The sequence below is a fragment of the Neodiprion lecontei genome, chromosome 4, assembly GCF_021901455.1.
Source record: "Neodiprion lecontei isolate iyNeoLeco1 chromosome 4, iyNeoLeco1.1, whole genome shotgun sequence".
Taxonomy (NCBI): Eukaryota; Metazoa; Arthropoda; class Insecta; order Hymenoptera; family Diprionidae; genus Neodiprion; species Neodiprion lecontei.
Window position 1 is genome coordinate 20356696 of NC_060263.1, and position 26155 is coordinate 20382850.

General features: G+C 40.8%; 2 protein-coding genes across 6 annotated transcripts in view; one reads left to right on the plus strand and one right to left on the minus strand.

The window, feature by feature from the left end:
- The window catches only part of LOC107221588, a 33448-nt gene extending 23817 nt beyond the window's left edge, over nucleotides 1–9631 (plus strand). For 3 of the 4 annotated variants that reach the window (XM_015660634.2, XM_046736355.1, XM_046736356.1), the window contains 9 exons: nucleotides 107–304; nucleotides 2513–2724; nucleotides 3706–3806; nucleotides 4356–4681; nucleotides 4922–5293; nucleotides 5379–5741; nucleotides 5832–6045; nucleotides 6315–6557; nucleotides 7244–9631. In XM_015660634.2, coding sequence (XP_015516120.2) covers nucleotides 107–304; nucleotides 2513–2724; nucleotides 3706–3806; nucleotides 4356–4681; nucleotides 4922–5293; nucleotides 5379–5741; nucleotides 5832–6045; nucleotides 6315–6557; nucleotides 7244–7395 — 2181 coding nt within the window. In that variant the 3' untranslated portion in view covers nucleotides 7396–9631. The remainder of the gene's footprint in view (nucleotides 1–106; nucleotides 305–2512; nucleotides 2725–3705; nucleotides 3807–4355; nucleotides 4682–4921; nucleotides 5294–5378; nucleotides 5742–5831; nucleotides 6046–6314; nucleotides 6558–7243) is intronic. The other variant, XM_046736354.1, reaches the window with a different exon arrangement.
- A 10213-nt stretch (nucleotides 9632–19844) lies between these two features.
- Nucleotides 19845–25952, minus strand: LOC107221439 (esterase E4-like). Of its 2 annotated transcripts, XR_006903741.1 has the most exons (8): nucleotides 25627–25952; nucleotides 24639–24774; nucleotides 23055–23400; nucleotides 22489–22851; nucleotides 22158–22318; nucleotides 21764–22086; nucleotides 20818–21676; nucleotides 19845–19870 (listed from the first exon to the last, which is right to left on the minus strand). XR_006903741.1 is itself a non-coding variant. In XM_046736617.1 (7 exons), the coding sequence occupies exons 1-7, from the start codon at nucleotides 25893–25895 to the stop codon at nucleotides 21508–21510; spliced, it is 1767 nt and encodes a 588-aa protein (XP_046592573.1). In that variant the 5' UTR covers nucleotides 25896–25952; the 3' UTR covers nucleotides 20718–21507. The 2 variants fall into 2 exon arrangements, 1 of the variants encoding a protein (XP_046592573.1); XM_046736617.1 differs by lacking the exon at nucleotides 19845–19870 and having other exon boundaries at nucleotides 20718–21676.
- Between the last annotated feature and the right edge of the window lie 203 nt (nucleotides 25953–26155).

Consider the following 26155-nt stretch of genomic DNA (forward strand, 5'->3'; position numbering starts at 1 on the left):
AGATTAACTCCGGTTGCCTATGTACCGGCGTTGAGCGGTGAGTTTCACAGAAAACTCCCTCGACACAATGCCAAAAGCAAGAGATACATTTTCCACTTTGTGTAAGATGGCGTCTGGTGGAACGTTGACTGGGGGCGGTGGGGGCAGCGGAGGTGGGGTGACGGGGGCTGGCGACAGTTCCGAGTCACACGACACCGACGCACCCGACGAGATGGACAGTCCACCTGCCCTCCGAAGGCGAGTTACCGACAAATCGCGGCCCCAGTCCGAGCTCATCAACCAGATACTAATCGAAAAGTTTAAGGTAGATACAAATTTACTGCATCGTCGCATTGCCTGAAACTATTTTTCTGTGATGATCACTGCAATTGTTGCAATTCTCATACGGTAAAACAGTTTTGTGCGCGGAAAGTAAATTCAATCTCTTCCTTGTTTGATGCCAATTAACGATGTATTCAGCATTTCATTATTTTAAATTACATTTTTGTTTCCACTATGCTTATAGGAATAATTTTGCAATATCTTACAGTAGGACACTACAACCGACTATTCGATTAATCGGCAGACATATGTTAGGTCCTGAAATTACGAGATAGTAGTTTTTACTACTGCTTTGGTTAGCCTGACTATCTCAATATTACAGGTTACTGTTCGTATTTGACGAATGCAATATAAATGGGAACTATTTTCACGACTATTCAAATTGTTCAAATACAGTACCGGCTACGGGTAAAAAAAAAAAAAATCCGGGTTCTATAATACAGACAGAAAGCAGAAGTATCAGAAGTAAGTGTCCCAGTTATTGATCTTTTTTGGTTGTATCTGTTTGATCCTTAATTCTAAGATGACCAAAAAATAAATTTGTACCGTCCAACCCTTTAGCAATTGGTTTTAGTCATCGAGAAATTCACAATTTGTGCCGTCAATTTGTAATTTTGGAAAATAAAAGATTCAATAATTGGGTCTATACTCACCTTACTAATAAATTTTTTCGGGTGTCATTCATGTCTTTAGCATAGACATTAATAGTACTCGGTGTTTACTTATTATCACCACAATTATTATTGTTATTCCGGAAATGTTTACACTATCGGGTAATCGTACTACACATTTGTAAAAACGCTGGAACGAACGAAGCTGGGAGAATCGTACACGCCGCAATGCCGTCATATCCTTTGATGAAACGGATGCCGTTGCGATACTGCAGAGAGCAATGGTTTCATGATTCTTGCTGAGTTACAAAAAGGGAATAAAAATATTATGATAGGATCACCCAAAGAATGATTCTTCCGAATGATAAATTTACTCGTTTCCGCTAAAACTGATACATTGGTTCAACGAAATCGCGTCATGAAGTGATAGCTGAAATAACGAAAATGATAGCAATTATCAGTAAAATTACCCGGTCAATTGTTTGTCCGATTTCAACGGTCAAAAGTTCAGACTAATGGATTGTACAATATTATTCTTCCTTGGGATGAACAATTTTTCAGACGAAATTTGGCACGGTAATTGTATGCGATAAATACCATTCAAAGATTCTTGAGTTTATAATAATGAAAATGGGCAATTCGTTATTTTCAATGTTCAAGAACGTAAATATAGACATTTTTTTCACCCCATTCTTTCCCGCATCTTTGTTCGGAACGTACAATTGGATTTCTGACCGAACTAAAATTCTCGCGTGCGATTTTCGGCCAGTTTGTTAATTCTCAGTTACATTATTTGTCACACGTACAATCACAGAGCGTTTATCCCAACGCAGGTTAAAGTCGAAGCACTATAGATGTGACGTAGGTATATCTGCTTGTACGTATACACAGCGCCTATAATGCTTACGACGTATCGAGTATCAACGGGTCTCCAGACTGCCAGGATGCGTGGAAAGGAAACGAGACACTTTTGTTCAGTTGATATCGCGAGGTTGACTAAGCAGCGGCTGTGAACTGGTCTGTTGCATTATTATACACACCAACCGTCAAACCCCGCAAGTGCCTTGTGTCATTCGCTGTGTTCTCGACCCGCAATTTCCCCGATTATCAATGTCGGAAATGTCGGATTTACCGATTTCTAGCGTGATTTCCGAATGACCGAAGCAGATTCGAAATGTTCGCCAAAATGTGCGGGTGCTTTATCGAGAACCGTGAATTGTCCAGAGTCAGCGTGCGTAGGAACAGCCGATCGCTCGATGTCATCCAGGTGAAAACAAGAAGCAACAAATCATTCAAAAAAAAAAAATAATAATAAACAAATAGAATACGTCCCGTGACCGTGCAATATAACGTGGTAGGTGACCTCAGACGTGACGCAAATTAAAGGGAACAGCTACGGTCACCGTTATTTCCTACCATCGTTTTGCGGTGTCATCCGTTGTTTCAGGAAACGGTCATTACAGTTCCGCGAATGCCCAACGAAATTCAAAGGAAATGGCGAGAAATTGGAAATTTTCGATCCACCTATCGGCTGTGCGAAATATTCGATCGCTTTTAACACTACTACTGTTCTGCTTCAGGCCGATCTTCAGAGCAGGACAAGCCGCAATCACCACGTTCGCAGAACGAACAGTGATCTTGGGGGTCAGAGACTCTTACAGTGGGACACGAGGTCGGGATACAGCCACGCTCACAATTATCGCAGAATGCTGTCGACCCCTTCGCCCATCAAGACGCGTCCCCCGAGGTTGAGTCCGAGGCATTCCTCCAATGACATAGTTACGCTCAGAAGGTGAGTGATCGCCAAATCGGCGCAAAATCTTATCGACAGCAATTTTTTTTTTTCAAATTCTACACAGTTCTTCAATTTTTGTCACATTTTTGTTTTCTCAAACTTAATTAAGTACGTATAATGCACCGTTAGTTTATTTATACGAGCACAGATTGGTTCTCGTCTGGTTTGTAGGTATACTCGGGCGGTGAAAAATAATTTCATCGAAGAATCGGATCTTTTCCAGTTCTCATAAGCCCCCCCACTTTTCGCCGACACAAATGTATCTTAATTCGCTACTATGCAAAGTATAGGTAGCAATTTTACGATTGAACATTTTTATAAAATGTCCAGATATACTATGTAATATCATTTCTACATATTCAGAGTGGAAGGTAAGAATAATCATTGGATACGGATTTGGATTTATTACTGTTTTAATGCTCAGAATATTCCCAGTTAATATGTTTTGACACAAGTAAAAAGTAAATGGAAAACCCAACAGTTACGAAACTTTAGTCGAAACGATTGCTCATGCATCGTATATAAAAGAAACATTCCGTTCTTCTTTGATAAATAACGCCCGGGTACCGTTTAGGTATACATTTTACTCATAGATGTAAATATAAATTTTTTGTTTTTGTTCAAACTTTTCCAGTAAATCGAGGGACAATAGTGGTAGGTGGAAATACAAGGGTATCTAATTTGTATTTGCTTTTGTTCGTCCTATACAAGATAAAAAAAAACACAATAACGAAAGAAAAAAACACGAGACATTGAGTAATGATTTGTCATAATTTATCTGTAGCGATGTTACACGTTATGTAAGTTAATTTGTTGTTGAATGGTATATCAATAGTGTGTATATACATATGTCGAGTTTGACTAGTTATTAAATTATATTATACATTACATTGTACAACCATGGCGCGTAATTCCATGTCCAGAAACTTGAAGCCCCCACCGTTATCGAATGATTTCATTTTTCAAATTTCATGCTAGTAACTCGAAAGGGAGGAATACCAGGACAAATTTAAGACGCTCCCTCAGTCAACCACTTGGCATAAACCAACTCTCGCCGTTGATGCGCGCCAAAACTGCAGGTGAGCACGAAATACTTTCTCAGTGAGAAAACATCCTCGAAAACCATACACAAGTATCGAAAATCGTTTAACATATCTTTATGATCCGTCTCAAGGTATGTGGATATCTAGAGTATGAGCACAACTAAACTAATATGGCGTCGTTCTGGGTAAACAGCTGATCGTTGCTGGCAAACTGTGATAATATAAAAACAGAGAGATTCTGTTACATTAGATAGATTCGAAGTGAAAATCCGGCAAGAGGAAAACTTTTAAAATAAAATCAACATTTATTATCGCTGCCAAGCGGTGATTCTCTGAATCCTGAGAGACTATTTCGCGGGGAAATGTGGTTCAATAATAATTTAAGCAAAATACAATTATAGCGGTTTAAAATAATGAATAATTGAATGGTTGATTGAAATATGGTACCACATTCATTGAATAAACAAATGGACATGAAGAGAAAGATTGGATTTTAAGATTGCCCTCAAAACAAGTTCGGTTATTGTCCATTTTGCGATTATATCATGGTTCGCCAGGGCTGTACCGAGATCCTTAATGCTGCAGGTGCGAGGCTGCCCGGTGGAAACGTGTTGTCGGAGGATGAGCAAGACGCCAGATGTGGAGGCGGTACGTCAGATGACGAGATGATGTCGGACTCGGAATCCTCGGTCGCGTCACTGTCCGACAGGAAGAAGTCATCCTTCGAGCAAACGATGGAAGAGGACGTCGCTATCCTGGCCGAAGCGGTTTGGGATCACGTCGCTATGGAGCCAGAAGAGCTTGCCTTCAGAGCCGGGGACGTGATCGACGTTCTGGACACAATTGACAGGGACTGGTGGTGGGGAAGCTGTAGAAACGAACACGGCTGGTTTCCGGCTGCATTCGTCAGGGTAAGTAAACCGTCGATTAGCCCGTTGAAACACTAAATGAAGGAGGTAATCGCACTCTTGAAATCAGGTGCAAACGGTAAAAAAAAGTCCTGTAAAGTCGCTTTAAGGCACTTGAAGTCACTTTGAAGTTATGGAGTCGTAAAGTAAGACGTAAACCCAACTTCAAAAATGGTTACCACCTCGCATTTAATCCATCTCATGTCCGACGCCCTTGCGCTGATCATCAGATTCCATTTTCAGCTGCGGGTCAGCCAAGAAGACACAGTTGAGGATTGCCTAGCGGCGATGGCTTCGGGCGTGTCGATGAATTCCCAGCTCAGGAGGCGGACTAGCGTTTCGTTGCTTTCGAACGAGCAGGTGAGGTCGAGCGTTGTCCGAGAACTGGTGCAAACCGAGCGAGACTTTGTGAAGATTTTGCGAGACGTTGCCGAGGGTTACGTAGCCGAGTGCAGAAGGCGGAGTGACATGTTCACCGAGGACCAGATTGAGGCGATTTTCATAAACATCGAAGAGCTGCTCGACTTCCAGTCGGATTTTCTCAAAGAACTCGAGTCCGTCATAGACTGGAATGCTCCGCACAAAAGTTGTGTAGGAGAGTGCTTCTTGAACCACGTGAGTGAGCTTGTGTACTGATAACGACACGTCGATTTCGGATGCGAAAGATTAGGTGACGCCTCGTGTTTTTTCCGTATTACAGAGATCCGGGTTCAGAATGTACTCCGAGTACTGCAACAGCCATCCGATGGCAATGGCGACGCTGCAGGAGCTCTATCAGCACAATCGTTACAGCAAATTCTTCGAGGGTTGTCGGCTGATGAGGGGGCTCATCGAGATACCGCTGGACGGTTACCTGCTGACGCCAGTTCAGAGGATTTGCAAGTACCCGTTGCAGCTCGCTGAGCTGTTGAAATACACGAAGGCTGATCACCCGGACTTCGAGAAGATAAAAGAGGCTCTCGAGGCGATGAGGGGAGTCGCGGTTTTGATAAACGAGAGAAAACGACGAATGGAAAGTCTCGAAAAACTTGCCGCCTGGCAGCAGAGGGTCGAGGGATGGGAGGCGAGTGACGATGTCATCTCTTACGCATTTCTGCATGAAACATAGCCTTTTCACAATAACTAATTTCGTTCTCTCGTTATGTAATTGCAGCATGAGGACCTCATCGAGGTGTCCTCCCAGCTCATTCATCAGGGTGAAGTTATTAGAGTTACCAGTGGTATGTGGACCAACAACATAACTCTTTTCCTCTTCGATCATCAGCTCGTCTACTGCAAGAAGGATATATTAAAACGTAACACCTACGTCTACAAGGGTCGGATTTACCTAGATACCAGCGAAGTGATCGACGTTCCAGATGGCAAAGGTGAGTTCGAGGCTCGGTGCAGGGCTTGTTCGCCAAAAAAGCCAAAATCACACACTTACACCTTCGATGTGACTGAAAAGTCAGAAATCGTGTTGTGTAAATCCATTTTGTAAAGAAGCCATTCGTTTTGGAGTCACGGAATGGCTTCCAAATTAGGACAGTAGCTGCAGAGCTTTTCTTCCTTTCATTTCAAGGCTTAACATTGAAGCTTTGACCGATTACGGACTAAAAGGTGCACAGTCACTAATTCTAATGTTCCGAACTGATAGATCCGCAACTCGGGGTGACCGTGAGACACTGCCTGAAAGTGTACAGCTGCGTTCGCGACAAGTGGCTTCTCTTCTGTTGTCGAACTGCCGATGAGAAGAGACAGTGGCTCACTGCTATGGCGGAGGAGCGACGCCTCGTCCAACAGGATCGAACCGACGGTCTCGATTTTCCACCCGCGGCTAGGCAACTCGCCAAAATCGCTGCCACTAGGGAAAGGTGCCGACCACCGAGCAAGCCAAGCAGTAAGTGAAATACTACCAACTCGTGTGAAATGAATTACAAGTATTCTATACGAAAAAGTGTCAAAACGACATCAAAATTATACAACAGAGGTTTTAAGCCAGTGACTTGCTTGAATCAATTTGGATTGAGGATTACGATATCTTCTTGACGTTAACAAAGATAGAAACCCACAAATACAAACTGAAAGATAGTAGTTGGATGATGCGTCATTTTCTTTAATGTCGTTCGACCGATTTTCACGAATTACGGCTATCAATTTTTTGGTAAATGCACCTACAGTGAATTGGTTCTTCAATTGCCCTGTAGCAAATCACAAAAATGTCGAATACCGGAACACTATCCAGTATAATGGATGAACCTGTGCTTTATCAAGAGACGTACCAAAGTTACTAAAAATTGACTTCAAGCTATTGGTACAAAACCATATCACAAACGAAACGAAGCATCAAAATCCGAATTACAATCCGACCTGCTTCCAAACTGATAATTAGTTACAAACGGAGATGGATTGTTCGGACTCGCAGTTCCTAATCGTTCAATATTTAGAATGGATCTTTTTTATCTCAATTAAATTCACATTTCATACCACGATTCAATCCATTTTCTGTTCTCATTTTACCGTCACACAATTATGGAATCCTAGACTCTTCATTAAAAATCAACTAATCGTAAATCAATCACACAGATAAAACTTACAAGCGGAATTCGGCGTACGAAGTTGCGATGCTTCCTGGCCAGCAGGGGACGGGAACGAACTCCTTGGGACGAAAAGTCGGGACTTGGTTCACCTTCGGCAGCAGCAAAAAGGGGGCGAGACCGCACAACCAGCCATCCTGAGCCAGGCCAACCTTCGTTCCGTACATCGACTTGTAGATCGGTGCAGATTGAAATCGGCGAATGTGCGATGCATTGAGGCTCGGAGTTCGTTGAGTGTGATAAATCTGCAGTAAAGCGATCGAGTCGGTTGCGGTTCGAGGGTTTCGAAACTGCGCCAATTCCTACCTCCAGATATGGATGAACTTGATGTGGGGAAAAATACAATTCGAGCGACGTGAACGGACTCAACCAGTGAAAGAGAATAAGTGAAGTAAAAGCAGGATAACTGACTGATATACTTTTTAATTGCGATCTGTATATATTTAATGTTGTTTTTACGGTATTAAAACTTGAGACGTGAGTTGAACAAGACAAAATCAACGAATTCAATTCGATCATCTCGGCTTAGTTAATATTTAATTGGAGGATTATATTTAAATTGTTATATTTGCCGCGATCACCGTTATGCACGTATAAATATAATAGTTTAACCATTGTCTACAACGATGTGTACATGATGTATCAATATAATGTAACGATAATCGAAAATCGATCGAAAATTTGGAGCGAAATTTACATCCTGACATAGGTATATATATTCATTGTAGGCTATAATACGATTGCAATACAGGCGATTTTAACGCCGATAATTAATAATTTTCGATTACCAACAGATTCGACTAGGATACATATACATATTTATACGTAAGTAATATATCGAATCTCAATAAGAGTCCAGTATACGCAATAATGCATATTAAAATAGAATCATATCGTACTATATGCTTGTTAGTGATTTATTGACAGTCAAGGTGGGGATTATAAATTAGCTTTAGAACGTCCTTAGTGGAAGAAAAACCTTAATTTCCGTCTATTGCATACATGTAAAACAGTTACTGCTTATATTTATAACAAATTGTGAAGAGCCTGCTGATCGATAGAATGTTGCCAGTTACATAGTAAAGTTATATTAAAATGTAGGTATAGAGTGATTGAAGTCTCATTGAAATTTCATAACGATATTAAAAATTAGTGTGTATAAACGTATGTATATTGGATCTTTCGATTCATTGAAAAGACTGAAGGCTTAATTTTGACGCTTCCTTTTTCGGCGTGCAGGCATATTTTGAGAAAAGCTTTCTTTTTTCATTCATTCATTCGTTATTTCCTTGCCGCCTTGTCATCGATCGGTGTATATTTAAACATATATATTAATATACCGCTCTTACCTTTACGCGCATTTTTTCTTCTCGTTGTATGGAAAACTATAGTAGCTGTAAAAGTATGTCTGCGTGTGTATCATATTTTACGGGGTGCCTATTGAAAAAATTTAGCTGCGTAATATTCTAACTACAAAAAAAAAAAAAACTGCCTGATCGAAACACTGCACTTGTAAAGTAATTAATAGCCAGTACACGAATGCGTTGAATTAAACGTAACATATTATCGATACATGCAATCGTTGCGCTTTTTAACGAATATTATTACAATACGACTATCTAATGTCAGTCATCCTATAGATATGATTAGATCAAAATAATATCTGTTTAACACGGTGCTGAAAAAATTAAATAAGGTCAGTTTTTTTTTGTTACTTTTTCTTTGCTTCATTCCTTGCCGGCAAACATACGGTCGAAAGAAAATGTCGAAACCTAAGCTATTATAAAACCACTATGCGGGAAGAGGAGAAAAATTGATTCAACTATATGAACACGTTTTATTGCTGATCAATCGGACAGTTACATAATTAAATAATTATTCTTCTGTCCGTGACAGAAACGGCACTAATTCATCGTGTAAATAGCAGTTATTGAATAAGGTAAACTTTTTGCATTAGACTATTCTTACTACACCTAAATCTACGTAGATATATGCATCGCTGTACTTACTGTAAGATCATCGATATGGGCGGGTCCTAAAACGATGACATTATACATCTGAGTAGCGAATACAAAACTGGAAAAACGAAACATAACGATGGAGAGAAAAAAATATTTAGAGAAACTCAATACACATTTTTCTAAGGTTTTAAGAAGAAGAAAACGACGAGTGTTGTAATATTTATATAATTAATATATAGACATATACATATATTAAAATATAAATTTAAATAATAGATTATAAGCTCTTATAACCGTTACATCGCATATTAATATTTTTTCGGCAAGCGCAGATCGTTACAACTATGTCACTATTATCGTTATCAATAATTATGTGATTAAAAAAAAAAAAAAACAGAAAAAAATATACTGCGCAGGTCACATACAAGATTATACATACATATACGTATATGACAATTGGACAATATAAAAATGATAAATGACGAAGCCAAGCTTCCATAGTAAGTTAAATATTGTACAGAGAATATCCGATATGTATATATAAATAATTATTTTTCTGAGTTCATTGTATGCTATAGTTTGGTTATTATGGATATAGCCAGTCTAAAGCATAATGAGTAATACTGATACATCAATAACAGTTTCATATATCGGTTATAATACATTTTAGTCGATCGTTCAACCGAGGAAAAATTATAGATTCCTTTATATACATCTTTGACGTGTACAGTGATATAATGATGATTAAACATGAAAAATTGTTGTTGTTTAGGATAAAAAAGTCGTTTGCTTACTTTCTAGTTCTGGCAAAAAACCGCAAAATTGGCTTTAGTAAGTACAGTACAGTGTTCCACTCGAATGTTGAATTTCCACTGGCTGCGATGATATTAGTTGACTACATTTAGATACAGTATTTTGACATTATTGGGCTTGAATAATGTCGCTATGAGTGGCGATGGCACTTGACGGCGGAAGCTCGGTTTTCTTACGTGAAATTAGGTCGATAATTAGAAGCGTTAGCCATACGTTTTTCTGAAATTTTGGAGTGAGGAATTTATTGGCCCGATCAGAACCAAAACATGTATAGAAGACATCGCGGGAACAATAGCTAAAGAAATACTGGAAAAATCGTAAAATATATGTCCTCTATCGGTTCTAACTTTTGATCCTTTACTTGCAGCGTATTCAAACTGTACAAAAAAGAATTATTAATCTCAGATTCAATGTGTATGACCCTTTCGTATCTACCTATTTGGATCCCCGGAAACGCAAAAAACGTAGCGAAAAGAGCGTGGGACCAACAGCTAAGACAGTCGGAGGAAAGAAAACCATCTGGAAAATATCAAAAACACAGGTTCTGGTTTTTTGGCTCTAACTCCTGATATGTTGCTCGCAGCGCATTGGGACTGCGCCCAATCGATTCCTCTGGCAAGATTACGTCGGAATAGTGCATGAAAGAATTTATTCCAGCACTTTTCAAAATCGCGAAAATTTTCGCCAAAAATACAAAGGGGTTAGCCTTGCTGTTTTTTTGAGCGAAAAACTTTTAGTCTCCGATTCGATTTGTAGGACGCTTTCCTGACCAATTGGATCCCCAGGAACTCAGAAAACGCAGCGAAAAGAGCGTGGGACCAACAGCTGAGACAGTCGAAGGAAAGAAAACCATCTGGAAAATATCAACAACACAGGTTCTGGTTTTTTGGCTGTAACTTCTGATGCGTTGATCGCAGCGCTTTGGGACTGCGCCCAATCGATTCCTCTCGCAAAATTACGTCGGAACAGTGCATGAAACAGTTTATTCCGGCACTTTTCGAAGTCGCCAAATTTTTCGCCAAAAATACAAAGGGCCTTGCTTTTTTTTTGAGCGAAAAACTTTTAGTCTCCGATTCGAGTAGTTTGACCCTTTCCTGATTGAGCGGACCCCCAGGAACTCAGAAAACGCAGCGAACATAGCGTCGGATCAACGGGAGAGAAAATATGAAGGAAAAAGCACCTGCTGAAATATGTCGAAAACACTGGTCCTCATTTTTTGGCTGTAACTTTTCCTCCGCTGCTCGCAGCGCATCAGGACTGCGCCTAATCGATTTGTCTCGCAAAATTGCGTCCGAATAGTGCCAGAAAAAATTTATTCCAGCACTTCTCAAATATTAATCCTCACGTAATATTTTTGATGTGTTCTGATACTGAAAACATTTATTGCTATTCCAGGTACAACCCGAGGTGGTTATCGGTGGTTGTTCGAGGTGGTTGGCGATTGTTGGAGGTGGTCGGAGGTGGACGAGGAAGAGGACGAACTGAACTGATTCTCAAAGCCCTGTTGACATAAAAGCAGTTATTCGATAGAAATTATAGTTTATAGTTTACACAGCCCATTGCATGATATTTCATTATAAATACATATGTTTCAATGTATTTAGGAATAATTTATCAAATATACAGAGATCATGTGCAAATAATAAATGAATTGATTCGACCGCAGTTTGATGTATTCATTAGAGCTTTAACAATAAATTTAAGCTTTGTTACTTCTTTTATTTTATTATGGATAATCGAAAACATTTCCGACTAATCGTGCTGTGGAAGCATGGGGATTAAACCAAATGTAGCAAAAGATTAGAAACAGTGTATGTAGAGTACGGGTATTTTTCTAATAATGCAAATAGAATAGAATACCACGCCTTGCGAATTAGCTTTCCAGTCAGAGATGAATGATGAATTTTAAGGACTGCATTATCGTTGTTGAATACTCTATGCCTCATGGGAAAAGAAAATCTGTAACGACAAACTTGATGCACCGGATCATCGTCGACTTTAACTTTTGAAATGTCCTACCATTTCCGAACACCTCCAACCATCCTATTTACCTATATTACCAGATTAGCTATGATATGAAAAGAGAAGAATTATTCATTTCGAAATGGGATTCTATTCGACGCGCGCTCGATGTATTCCATGACATTAGTATTCATAATTATTCCAACAACTTTTCATTTGCTCTCTCGATCTTGAATTTTCATAGGCATAGAATCAAAACGTTGTTTTAGCTGGTCGTAAGTGAAGTATCCGCGTTGGGTGGTGGAGCAGAATTGTTTTTCGAAAAGTATTCGGATGGAAAAAAATTCAGAGTAACTGTAATACATCACGGATACGTTAATTTTGAACGAGATGAAACGGATGCTTCGTATATGAGACAGTATTTAACGCTGCGTAGTGGTTTAAAGACCTAGAAAGGTGATAGGGAGAAAAAGAACTACGCTTCTTAACATTTCGAGTGTATTTTAACACACATTTGAAAGATACGAGCGAAATTTTTCATCATCCAACTGTCGCAGAACGGCGGCGTTATTAGCCGAGCCGTTCACTGAAGAATATATCCTCAGTCAACGGCTGACCATCGAAGGGCCTGGCCGCTTGAGTCTGGAATCGGCAGGAGAGATGAAGTGTGTATTTCTTGTATGAAACGTGAAAACTGAAAGCATTATACATCAGATCATATCATCATACATCGTACACCATACATCATACACCATACATCATACATCATACATCGTACATCATACATCGTACATCATACATCATCATACATAGTATCAAAGTTCGAAACCATAGTTTGGATGTCGGACGTTCAGAAAGTGACGTCACCAATTCAAAATCAGCTAGCCGAATTCCTCAGTCTGGAACGAACCGCGCAGTAGAGCGGACGGATGAGAGTCGCGCTCCGCAAACTTCGAGTACCGGGTTCTCAACCTCCCGGATCCCGCGCTTCGGGTCCGCTACGTATTTCGAGTACCAGGTTCTCAACCTCCCGGATCTTGCGCTTCGGGTCCGCTACGCGGTGAAACTCGACTTCCAGGATAAGCGCTCCGTGGTTCCTGGTTCGTGTTCACAATAAATTATTTCAATTCGTTTTTCGCGCAACCCCAAATTCGGTAGCTGTCAGTCCGCTAATAAAATTTCTCGACTTCCAGGATAAGCGCTCCGTGGTTCCTGGTTCATGTTTACAAGAAATTATTTCAATTCGTTTTTCGCGCAACCCCAAATTCGGTAGCTGTCAGTCCGCTGATAAAATTTCTCGACTTCCAGGATAAGCGCTCCGTGGTTCCTGGTTCATGTTCACAATAAATTATTTCAATTCGTTTTTCGCGCAACCCCAAATTCGGTAGCTGTCAGTCCGCTAATAAAATTTCTCGACTTCCAGGATAAGCGCTCCGTGGTTCCTGGTTCATGTTCACAATAAATTATTTCAATTCGTTTTTCGCGCAACCCCAAATTCGGTAGCTGTCAGTCAGCTAATAAAATTTCTCGACTTCCAGGATAAGCGCTCCGTGGTTCCTGGTTCATGTTCACAATAAATTATTTCAATTCGTTTTTCGCGCAACCCCAAATTCGGTAGCTGTCAGTCCGCTAATAAAATTTCTCGACTTCCAGGATAAGCGCTCCATGGTTCCTGGTTCGTGTTCACAATAAATTATTTCAATTCGTTTTTCGCGCAACCCCAAATTCGGTAGCTGTCAGTCCGCTAATAAAATTTCTCGACTTCCAGGATAAGCGCTCCGTGGTTCCTGGTTCGTGTTCACAATAAATTATTTCAATTCGTTTTTCGCGCAACCCCAAATTCGGTAGCTGTCAGTCCGCTAATAAAATTTCTCGACTTCCAGGATAAGCGCTCCGTGGTTCCTGGTTCATGTTCACAATAAATTATTTCAATTCGTTTTTCGCGCAACCCCAAATTCGGTAGCTGTCAGTCCGCTAATAAAATTTCTCGACTTCCAGGATAAGCGCTCCGTGGTTCCTGGTTCATGTTTACAAGAAATTATTTCAATTCGTTTTTCGCGCAACCCCAAATTCGGTAGCTGTCAGTCCGCTAATAAAATTTCTCGACTTCCAGGATAAGCGCTCCGTGGTTCCTGGTTCGTGTTCACAATAAATTATTTCAATTCGTTTTTCGCGCAACCCCAAATTCGGTAGCTGTCAGTCCGCTAATAAAATTTCTCGACTTCCAGGATAAGCGCTCCGTGGTTCCTGGTTCGTGTTCACAATAAATTATTTCAATTCGTTTTTCGCGCAACCCCAAATTCGGTAGCTGTCAGTCCGCTAATAAAATTTCTCGACTTCCAGGATAAGCGCTCCGTGGTTCCTGGTTCGTGTTCACAATAAATTATTTCAATTCGTTTTTCGCGCAACCCCAAATTCGGTAGCTGTCAGTCCGCTAATAAAATTTCTCGACTTCCAGGATAAGCGCTCCGTGGTTCCTGGTTCATGTTCACGATAAATTATTTCAATTCGTTTTTCGCGCAACCCCAAATTCGGTAGCTGTCAGTCCGCTAATAAAATTTCTCGACTTCCAGGATAAGCGCTCCGTGGTTCCTGGTTCATGTTTATAAGAAATTATTTCAATTCGTTTTTCGCGCAACCCCAAATTCGGTAGCTGTCAGTCCGCTAATAAAATTTCTATAACTTTGTAATCTTCTCATAATCTTTCTGGTAGATTATATCGATAAAAAAATTAAATCAAACCTTACACATTATTTGGGGGTGGTTGAAGATGGTCGGCGGTGGACGAGGAGGAGGACAAGGAGGACGAGGATTTGTGCTCGGTGAGTAAAACACTTTTATAATATTTCATGGCAATTGTAATTATATTTTATTTGAAATATTTCAAACTGGTCATGTTTACAATAAATTATTTCAATTCATTTTTCGTGCAAGCACATATTCAGTAGCTATGAATAATCTTATACAATTTATTATATTATCAATTACTTAATTAATATTCTTATAATATTTCACAGCAATTGTAATTATATTTCATCTGAAATATTACAAACTTGTCACGTTTACAATAAATTATTTCAATTCATTTTTCGTGCAAGCACATATTCAGTAGCTATGAATAATCTTATACAATTTATTATATTATCAATTAATTAATTAATATTCTTATAATATTTCACGGCAATTGTAATTATATTTCATCTGAAATATTACAAACTTGTCACGTTTACAATAAATTATTTCAATTCATTTTTCGTGCAAGCACACATTCAGTAGCTATGAATAATCTTGTACAATTTATTATATTATTAATCAATTGATTAATTACATTAATCCTTACACAATATTTTTGATGTGTTCCTATACTAAAAATATTCATTACTATTCCAGGTATTACCCGAGGTGGTCGGAGGTGGACGAGGAGGAGGACCAGGTGGACGAGGAGGAGGACGAGGTGGACGAGGAGGAGGACGAGGTGGACGAGGAGGAGGCGGGGTGGGTCGTGGGAGAGGACCTCTCCTCTCCTCAGAGGAGGGGAGGAGGCGGGGTGGGTCGTGGGAGAGGACCTCTCCTCTCCTCAGAGGAGGGGAGGGGGAGGGGCAGGGAAGGGGGAGAGGTGGGCTGGGAGGGGGAGGGGGAGGGGCAGGAGGGGAAGGGGGAGGGGGCAGGGAGGGGAGGGGGAGGGGCGGGGGAGGGGGGGAGGGGGGAGGGGGAGGGGGAGGGGGAGGGGGGGAGGGCGGGAGGGCGGGCGGGTGGGAGGGAGGGAGGGAGGGAGGGAGGGAGGGAGGGCGCGAGAGGGGGGGGGGGTGTACTGCTCTATTAACTCTAACAGGCACGCATCGACATCCGTCCTCCACTATCTCCCTCCCCCCCCCGCCCGCCCGCCCTCCCTCCCGCCCTCCCTCCCTCCCTCCCTCCCCCTCCCCCCCTCCCCCCTCCCCCCTCCCCCTCCCCCTCCCCCTCCCCCCCCGCCCCTCCCCCTCCCCTCCCTGCCCCCTCCCCCTTTCCCCTCCTGCCCCTCCCCCTCCCCCTCCCAGCCCACCTCTCCCCCTTCCCTGCCCCTCCCCCTCCCCTCCTCTGAGGAGAGGAGAGGTCCTCTCCCACGACCCACCCCGCCTCCTCCCCTCCTCTGAGGAGAGGAGAGGTCCTCTCCCACGACCCACCCCGCCTCCTCCTCGTCCACCTCGTCCTCCTCCTCGTCCACCTCGTCCTCCTCCTCGTCCACCTGGTCCTCCTCCTCGTCCACCTCCGACCACCTCGGGTAATACCTGGAATAGTAATGAATATTTTTAGTATAGGAACACATCAAAAATATTGTGTAAGGATTAATGTAATTAATCAATTGATTAATAATATAATAAATTGTACAAGATTATTCATAGCTACTGAATGTGTGCTTGCACGAAAAATGAATTGAAATAATTTATTGTAAACGTGACAAGTTTGTAATATTTCAGATGAAATATAATTACAATTGCCGTGAAATATTATAAGAATATTAATTAATTAATTGATAATATAATAAATTGTATAAGATTATTCATAGCTACTGAATATGTGCTTGCACGAAAAATGAATTGAAATAATTTATTGTAAACGTGACAAGTTTGTAATATTTCAGATGAAATATAATTACAATTGCTGTGAAATATTATAAGAATATTAATTAAGTAATTGATAATATAATAAATTGTATAAGATTATTCATAGCTACTGAATATGTGCTTGCACGAAAAATGAATTGAAATAATTTATTGTAAACATGACCAGTTTGAAATATTTCAAATAAAATATAATTACAATTGCCATGAAATATTATAAAAGTGTTTTACTCACCGAGCACAAATCCTCGTCCTCCTTGTCCTCCTCCTCGTCCACCGCCGACCATCTTCAACCACCCCCAAATAATGTGTAAGGTTTGATTTAATTTTTTTATCGATATAATCTACCAGAAAGATTATGAGAAGATTATAAAGTTATAGAAATTTTATTAGCGGACTGACAGCTACCGAATTTGGGGTGGCGCGAAAAACGAATTGAAATAATTTCTTATAAACATGAACCAGGAACCACGGAGCGCTTATCCTGGAAGTCGAGAAATTTTATTAGCGGACTGACAGCTACCGAATTTGGGGTTGCGCGAAAAACGAATTGAAATAATTTATTGTGAACATGAACCAGGAACCACGGAGCGCTTATCCTGGAAGTCGAGAAATTTTATCAGCGGACTGACAGCTACCGAATTTGGGGTTGCGCGAAAAACGAATTGAAATAATTTATTGTGAACATGAACCAGGAACCACGGAGCGCTTATCCTGGAAGTCGAGAAATTTTATCAGCGGACTGACAGCTACCGAATTTGGGGTTGCGCGAAAAACGAATTGAAATAATTTCTTGTAAACATGAACCAGGAACCACGGAGCGCTTATCCTGGAAGTCGAGAAATTTTATTAGCGGACTGACAGCTACCGAATTTGGGGTTGCGCGAAAAACGAATTGAAATAATTTATTGTGAACACGAACCAGGAACCACGGAGCGCTTATCCTGGAAGTCGAGAAATTTTATTAGCGGACTGACAGCTACCGAATTTGGGGTTGCGCGAAAAACGAATTGAAATAATTTATTGTGAACATGAACCAGGAACCACGGAGCGCTTATCCTGGAAGTCGAGAAATTTTATCAGCGGACTGACAGCTACCGAATTTGGGGTTGCGCGAAAAACGAATTGAAATAATTTATTGTGAACATGAACCAGGAACCACGGAGCGCTTATCCTGGAAGTCGAGAAATTTTATTAGCGGACTGACAGCTACCGAATTTGGGGTTGCGCGAAAAACGAATTGAAATAATTTATTGTGAACATGAACCAGGAACCACGGAGCGCTTATCCTGGAAGTCGAGAAATTTTATCAGCGGACTGACAGCTACCGAATTTGGGGTTGCGCGAAAAACGAATTGAAATAATTTATTGTGAACATGAACCAGGAACCACGGAGCGCTTATCCTGGAAGTCGAGAAATTTTATCAGCGGACTGACAGCTACCGAATTTGGGGTTGCGCGAAAAACGAATTGAAATAATTTCTTGTAAACATGAACCAGGAACCACGGAGCGCTTATCCTGGAAGTCGAGAAATTTTATTAGCGGACTGACAGCTACCGAATTTGGGGTTGCGCGAAAAACGAATTGAAATAATTTATTGTGAACACGAACCAGGAACCACGGAGCGCTTATCCTGGAAGTCGAGTTTCACCGCGTAGCGGACCCGAAGCGCAAGATCCGGGAGGTTGAGAACCTGGTACTCGAAATACGTAGCGGACCCGAAGCGCGGGATCCGGGAGGTTGAGAACCCGGTACTCGAAGTTTGCGGAGCGCGACTCTCATCCGTCCGCTCTACTGCGCGGTTCGTTCCAGACTGAGGAATTCGGCTAGCTGATTTTGAATTGGTGACGTCACTTTCTGAACGTCCGACATCCAAACTATGGTTTCGAACTTTGATACTATGTATGATGATGTATGATGTACGATGTATGATGTACGATGTATGATGTATGATGTATGGTGTATGATGTATGGTGTACGATGTATGATGATATGATCTGATGTATAATGCTTTCAGTTTTCACGTTTCATACAAGAAATACACACTTCATCTCTCCTGCCGATTCCAGACTCAAGCGGCCAGGCCCTTCGATGGTCAGCCGTTGACTGAGGATATATTCTTCAGTGAACGGCTCGGCTAATAACGCCGCCGTTCTGCGACAGTTGGATGATGAAAAATTTCGCTCGTATCTTTCAAATGTGTGTTAAAATACACTCGAAATGTTAAGAAGCGTAGTTCTTTTTCTCCCTATCACCTTTCTAGGTCTTTAAACCACTACGCAGCGTTAAATACTGTCTCATATACGAAGCATCCGTTTCATCTCGTTCAAAATTAACGTATCCGTGATGTATTACAGTTACTCTGAATTTTTTTCCATCCGAATACTTTTCGAAAAACAATTCTGCTCCACCACCCAACGCGGATACTTCACTTACGACCAGCTAAAACAACGTTTTGATTCTATGCCTATGAAAATTCAAGATCGAGAGAGCAAATGAAAAGTTGTTGGAATAATTATGAATACTAATGTCATGGAATACATCGAGCGCGCGTCGAATAGAATCCCATTTCGAAATGAATAATTCTTCTCTTTTCATATCATAGCTAATCTGGTAATATAGGTAAATAGGATGGTTGGAGGTGTTCGGAAATGGTAGGACATTTCAAAAGTTAAAGTCGACGATGATCCGGTGCATCAAGTTTGTCGTTACAGATTTTCTTTTCCCATGAGGCATAGAGTATTCAACAACGATAATGCAGTCCTTAAAATTCATCATTCATCTCTGACTGGAAAGCTAATTCGCAAGGCGTGGTATTCTATTCTATTTGCATTATTAGAAAAATACCCGTACTCTACATACACTGTTTCTAATCTTTTGCTACATTTGGTTTAATCCCCATGCTTCCACAGCACGATTAGTCGGAAATGTTTTCGATTATCCATAATAAAATAAAAGAAGTAACAAAGCTTAAATTTATTGTTAAAGCTCTAATGAATACATCAAACTGCGGTCGAATCAATTCATTTATTATTTGCACATGATCTCTGTATATTTGATAAATTATTCCTAAATACATTGAAACATATGTATTTATAATGAAATATCATGCAATGGGCTGTGTAAACTATAAACTATAATTTCTATCGAATAACTGCTTTTATGTCAACAGGGCTTTGAGACTCAGTTCAGTTCGTCCTCTTCCTCGTCCACCTCCGACCACCTCCAACAATCGCCAACCACCTCGAACAACCACCGATAACCACCTCGGGTTGTACCTGGAATAGCAATAAATGTTTTCAGTATCAGAACACATCAAAAATATTACGTGAGGATTAATATTTGAGAAGTGCTGGAATAAATTTTTTCTGGCACTATTCGGACGCAATTTTGCGAGACAAATCGATTAGGCGCAGTCCTGATGCGCTGCGAGCAGCGGATGAAAAGTTACAGCCAAAAAATGAGAACCAGTGTTTTCGACATATTTCAGCAGGTGCTTTTTCCTTCATATTTTCTCTCCCGTTCATTTCTCCCGTATAAAAACACATCAAAAACATTACGTAAGGATTTATATAATCACAGGTTTTGTTTTTTGGCTGTAACTTCAGATGTGTTGATCGCAGCGCATTGGGACTGCGCCCAATCGATTCCTCTCGCAAAATTACGTCGGAATAGTGCATGAAAGAATTTATTCCGGCATTTTCAAAATCGCCAAATTTTTCGCCAAAAATACAAAGGGGTTAGCCTTGCTTTTTTTTTGAGCAAAAAACTTTTTATCTCCGATTCGATTTGTAGGACCCTTTTCTGACCAATTGGATCCCCAAGAACTCAGAAAACGCAGCGAAAAGAGCGTCGGATCATCGGGAGAGAAAATATAAAGGAAAAAGCACCTGCTGAAATATGTCGAAAACACTGGTTCTCATTTTTTGGCTGTAACTTCTGATGCGTTGATTGCACCGCATTGGGACTGCGCCGAATTGATTCCTCTCGCAAAATTACGTCGGAATAGTGCATGAAAGAATTCATTCCGGCACTTTTCAAAATCGCCAAATTTTTCGCCAAAAATACAAAGGGGTTAGCCTTGCTTTTTTTTCGAGCGAAAAACTTTTAGTCTCCGATTCGATTTGTATGACCCTTTCCTGATCGAACGGACCCCCAGGAACTCAGAAAACGCAGCGAAAATAGCGTCGGATCAACGGGAGACAAAATATGAAGGAAAAAGCACCTGCTGAAATATGTTGAAAACACTGGTTCTCATTTTTTGGCTGTAACTCCTGATGCGTTGATCGCAGCGCATTGGGACAGCGAGAGAAATCGAGTGTTATACGTCAAAGTTTCCGACTGACTCGCTGTGCACTGCCGGCACTTACTGACGGAAATCCGCTGGGCATCAGTCTTGCAGATTTTCGCACAGAGAGCGCGCTGTAAGTTTGACTAATCGTTTCATTATTTTTATATTCTAAATACGTTTCAGCTTTTTTTCAGATCACATCCAAAAATTTTAAAAACACGTAATACTGACATGGTAATCCTTTTTTTCAGACACGAATTCAAATACCTTGAATAAAATCGATGCTCACTATAACTGAAAACGACCAAGCCATACTTTCAATGCCACAAATAAACATCCCAGGGCACAGGTTGATATTACTCAATGGAACACTGACAATGATACCGAACGCTGTATGTATGACATGTGGGTGATGGATCAATAAAAAATCTACTGCCACTACGCATTATGCGATAATATTATCATTATCAGGTATTGAAACCAAGTTCTGTACATTGCGTTCTAAGATAGGCATCAAATATTTATTCCTATATCACTTTCACTTTCTCCGACGGGCAAGTCACAAAAAACTATTTTAAAACAGAGAATACGAATTCTGATTGGGAACCGCAGTTCAAACTAAATCTACTTTTTAGCAGCAAAGAATCTTTCCCAAAACTGCATTCGCTCTTCGTGAAAACCACTTTTAACCTGAATTCCAGGATCGCTGTCATTACCGATCTGAAGATATTTTTCGTCTGATGAGAATGGTTCCCAAATCGCGTTGTCATTGAGAGCTGCAGTATTCGGCAACCTGAAAATGTGTTATATCGTCAAATATTGTCGATACACAAGCGGTTGTGACGTGATGTCTTCTATCTATTCATAGCCTGATACTCACCCATTGATAGCAAACGATGTCCATAGCTCCACCATAGCGTCGGTCACTTTCATGTCAGTCTCACTAAATTCATAGCCTGGTGGCGCAAACATTTCCCTTGGTCCAGGAAGGAGGTAAATCAGCTCGTCTCCGTGCGCCGCGCCCCAATTCTCCGTGTTACCATCACTAAACTTGTAGCTATAGCTGAAAGTGCCTCGGTAGTCAAAAGTGCAAAGGTATGCGGGACTCTTGTAAGCAGAGTTGTTTGCATGTTGTTTGACCTCGTTGTAAATATGGTAGGTGAACTCGTAATCGGTTATGATGTCAGTCAAATTGTGCAGTAGCTGAAAGCAACATCAATCACACCATAATTGATGGAACTTGAACTTCTGTCGTCAGTTGTTCCAGTTCTCACCAATTTTCTGTCGGCAGTTAGATCGTTCAAGTAACGAGACTTCAGAGCAGCAGTTTGGGCATCGACATCGGCTGACCAAACGTCGTGTCTCAAGAAACTGATTAGGTGAGAGTCAATGTTGTCTAAAACTTGCTGGAACAAGTCTGGCCTATCATAGTACACTGAAATGAAGAACAAGTACAAGTTTCAGAAAAAATCATTCACCGAGAAAAAATGACTACCGATAAAGTTTCTTCAAATATGCAGAGCCTGGTATGTTACCTGACATCTCTGTGCGATATAGACACCTATAGGAATATTCGTTACTTCACGTTGATCCACCCATACTTGCCTGCAGTTACAACAATTCCTTCTTCCTTAGTTACAAGGGCCACCCACGGCAAATCATGCTGTTCTCCATTGGCAATGATATTCGCTGGAGTATCCGTAAAAAGTGCACCTTCTACGTCAGGTTCGACTACAGGATACCAAACAGTAGGGCTGGCCGTCCTTACATCCCTCAACAGCACGTCTGTTTCGTACAAGTATGACCCATTGAAAGTCCTGAGACAGTTAACAAGGGTGGTTGACGTGTTGGTTGGACAACCAAGGTATTCGCCCAACTTCGTGGCACGCGTGGCGGCCACCGAATACGGTTCAGGAACAGGAGGATAGAGTTGCGGTGTACTGTGTGTCATGAATTGGTGAAAGAGTCCTGAAAAAAGTGTGTAGTTATTTGTCAAGTTAAAATGCCAAGTATTTAATATCTATTTAGTGGAAACTAATTCAATGCCATTATTGATCTCTCTTACAATTAAAAGCATTAGCTTCGCTTATTAAGTCGGGTACATTTACCACCGAACGATGATCACTAAATACCATAGGTGTATTTCAATTCGACTAAGCAACTCTGCTCACCTTTTGTTAAAGGAGATAAGGTTAAAAGGCGAACGCTGGCAGCGCCTGAACTTCCACCGAAGATAGTTACTTGATTTGGATCACCACCGAAATACTTGATATTTCGTTGGGTCCATCTCAAAGCCTCAGCTATATCTTTTAGTAAATTATTTCCAGGCGATACTTCGTCGCCGGTACTCAAAAATCCGAGTATTCCGAAACGATAGTTCGGAACTACGAGAACCACGTCCTTATTAAGAAGAAATTCTGGACTCCATCGGTCAGGAGTGCTCGTTCCAAACCTGAATTGTCCACCATAGATGTAGACCATCACTGGCAGTAACGTAGCATTTTGGCTACTAGGAAGCTATGCGGTAGAAATGGTAAAAAAGGAATTATTTGCTTTCTCATTTGAGAATTCATTAATGTAAGCCGACCGTAGACCGTGATTCTGAATAAACACCGTGCACCCGTCTTATTCAATTTTTCATGTTATAAAGTAAGAAATGATAGCAAATCAAATATGTGCACCGACAATAAACTATAAACTATGCATCATAAAGCGAGAACAGTTGTTTTTTGCACTTCATTTACTGATTTCTTCTATACGTGTATCGCAATGTTGCAGGCTGACAGCATAAACATGCATTTCTGAACCCACGTCCAAACTTGAGTATATTGCGCGCAAAAATGCTCTAGTCTGTACGCAGCCTAAGGAGCTAGGAACAGCGAGGAGAAACCAAGATCGATGGACGAAAACTTCATGACTTCGATATTTGGTAATGTTCTACAACAGTTTGATTCATTGTGTGTAAAAAAGAAGATGATATCAGAGGTTTGAACTCCGTAGAAAATTTTCCAATGTGATGTAAATTTTCTGTTTCCCGAGCGTTGTCCGAACCAAAATATTTCGAGTACGATAAAGAACTGCAGGTATGGTTGAACAAATTCAAATGGTTAAGTATCTGTTTATTTCTCGAAATCAACCTTCGCGATGTAATCACAGAGATTTCTTATCCAATCTAAAGCACTAAAAATATGCTGTATTTTGTACCCAGCTGTGTGACAATTAGTATATTGCGTTGCTAGTGCGGAAAGTGGGCGATTTCTAATGAATAAGCATGCGCTGTAATCACACGAATCAGATATCGCGACTGATGTATATGAAATCGCCCATCCGCGCGTCCGACACACGCTATAATCTTCAAACATCTGTGAGCGAAAGTTTGTTTGTGAAGCAATGAAGATGCCACTGACATAAAACAAGTCAACCAACAAGAGGGTGATGTTCGAATGAAAACAAAGCAGAACAATAAAATCAATTCCACATTGCCTGAATATGTTTGGCAGTACTCTTAGCAGTACTCGAATCCTATGTAAAATGAACAGAGCTAAATTTGTTCGCTGTTGGATCAGACGATAGCCTAAACTGGTGTTTCGGTACTGAAATCAAGTGAATTTCAAAATGTCTGTACTTTCAATTGAAAATCCTTGAATCTCTTGGTACGGCTAGTACATTTTTCGAGATAAAAAATTTGAAACGATGATGGTAAAACTATAACTTCCTCCATCTATCAAAATATATTCAATACGATTGCGATATACCTTCGGCGTATAGACATTAAGATAGAGGCAGTCCTCATCCCCCATGAGCTTATTCTCGTTCTGAATACATGCGTTAGGCATGCGGCCGGTATCTAGAGTCCCGTTCCAAGGACCCGCTGGTACAGCTTGTTTAAACCTGAATTGGAATAATAGGGAAAATTAATTTTTCCGTATTTTTGTGACGATTAAACTCCCAATGATAGGTGATTTTTCAGTCAACATGAGGCTAGATAGTTCTGCCAATTCTTCGTCGTAGATTTTGAACATGTTATTCTCTGGAATACATTCAATTATGTATTTCAGTGCCACGAGTTGTGATCGATGCAGATCAACCCAAAGAAAATCCGTCGAGAGCTGATATTACCGATGTTTTAGCGGACTCTCAAAGCAATCGAGATGTGTAAAAGCAAAGTACGTAAATGTGGGCAAAACAATGTGGTTTCAGTTCGTGTATGCGGATCCTTGATTGTTTATTTGTTCAGACAATATCTTCCTACGAAAAGAAAAAAATCATATCAATAAAGTGAGGACTTTTTACCCTCCCGAGCTCATACCATGCATTTTGAACAAGCAAAAAATGCACGGTATGAGCTCGGGAGGGTAAGAAGTCCCCACTGCATTATCAACTCGTGTTGATGTATATTAACTGCTTGTATCTTTGCATGATATGAACCAAAGTTTGCCCAATCAATTACATTATCATCATAAGTACCGGTATCAGTTTACTATGGATACCGTATATTACTACTGTAAGTAGTAGCGTAGCTCCTAACGTGCGAGACTTCGGAAGGGGAGGACTTGAGTTCAAATTCCCAGCTTGTCGATGAGGTCCTAAGCGATAGCTCGCAGAAATTGTAACGCGGTTAACGTCGTTCAGGCTCCGAATCGGCGAGTTGAGGTTTGAACTCAGTCCGGGTGTCCGGGCCACGTTTTCTGCACCACCTATGCAGCGATAGATGAATTGTAACTCTGAATTATTCCTACAAACCTAAGATCTCCAATCGGTGGCTCGGCAAACGGAACTCCAATGAAGGCAGAGAATCTTCTGCCACGGTGTGTGGCCATATTTATACCTCTGAGTCTTCCTTGAGGTATCGTCGTTTCCGGACGCATCCAATCCTCGCCAGCGGGAATGTCCCCATTTTTAATTGGAATAACACCAAAGATTGTCAGGAAAGCGATTAGCAAAAGAGCCACTAGCAGACACGCGGCTGCTATATAACAGCACGAGCGCGAGCCAATTTTACACACAAACATGATTATTGTCTGTCACGAAGTGATGCTCGCCAAAGAGACCAGCCTGAGTTATTTTATCTTGCGAGAAGAAAAGATGTCCTGTCATAATCAAAGACAATATAGATTAGTAACAACGCTTTGAATTTAATTCGCAACCTAATCTAAATATATAACGCGGACGGGAATTAAATCCACCTTGTCAAGTGGTCCAATAAAATTAAGTGTATACACAAATTTTATAATGTATATTTTGTCATTAAGCAGTTTGATGAGATTGGATT

Excerpts from the sequence above, each read along its gene's own strand:
- LOC107221439 (XM_046736617.1), bottom strand. The coding sequence starts at position 25,895 with ATGTTTGTGTGTAAAATTGGCTCGCGCTCGTGCTGTTATATAGCAGCC. Across the intron at positions 22,087-22,157 it reads TAACTGCCGACAGAAAATTG|CTACTGCACAATTTGACTGA; the intron begins GTGAGAACTGGA and ends TGTTGCTTTCAG. Across the intron at positions 21,677-21,763 it reads ACATCGTTTGCTATCAATGG|GTTGCCGAATACTGCAGCTC; the intron begins GTGAGTATCAGG and ends ACACATTTTCAG.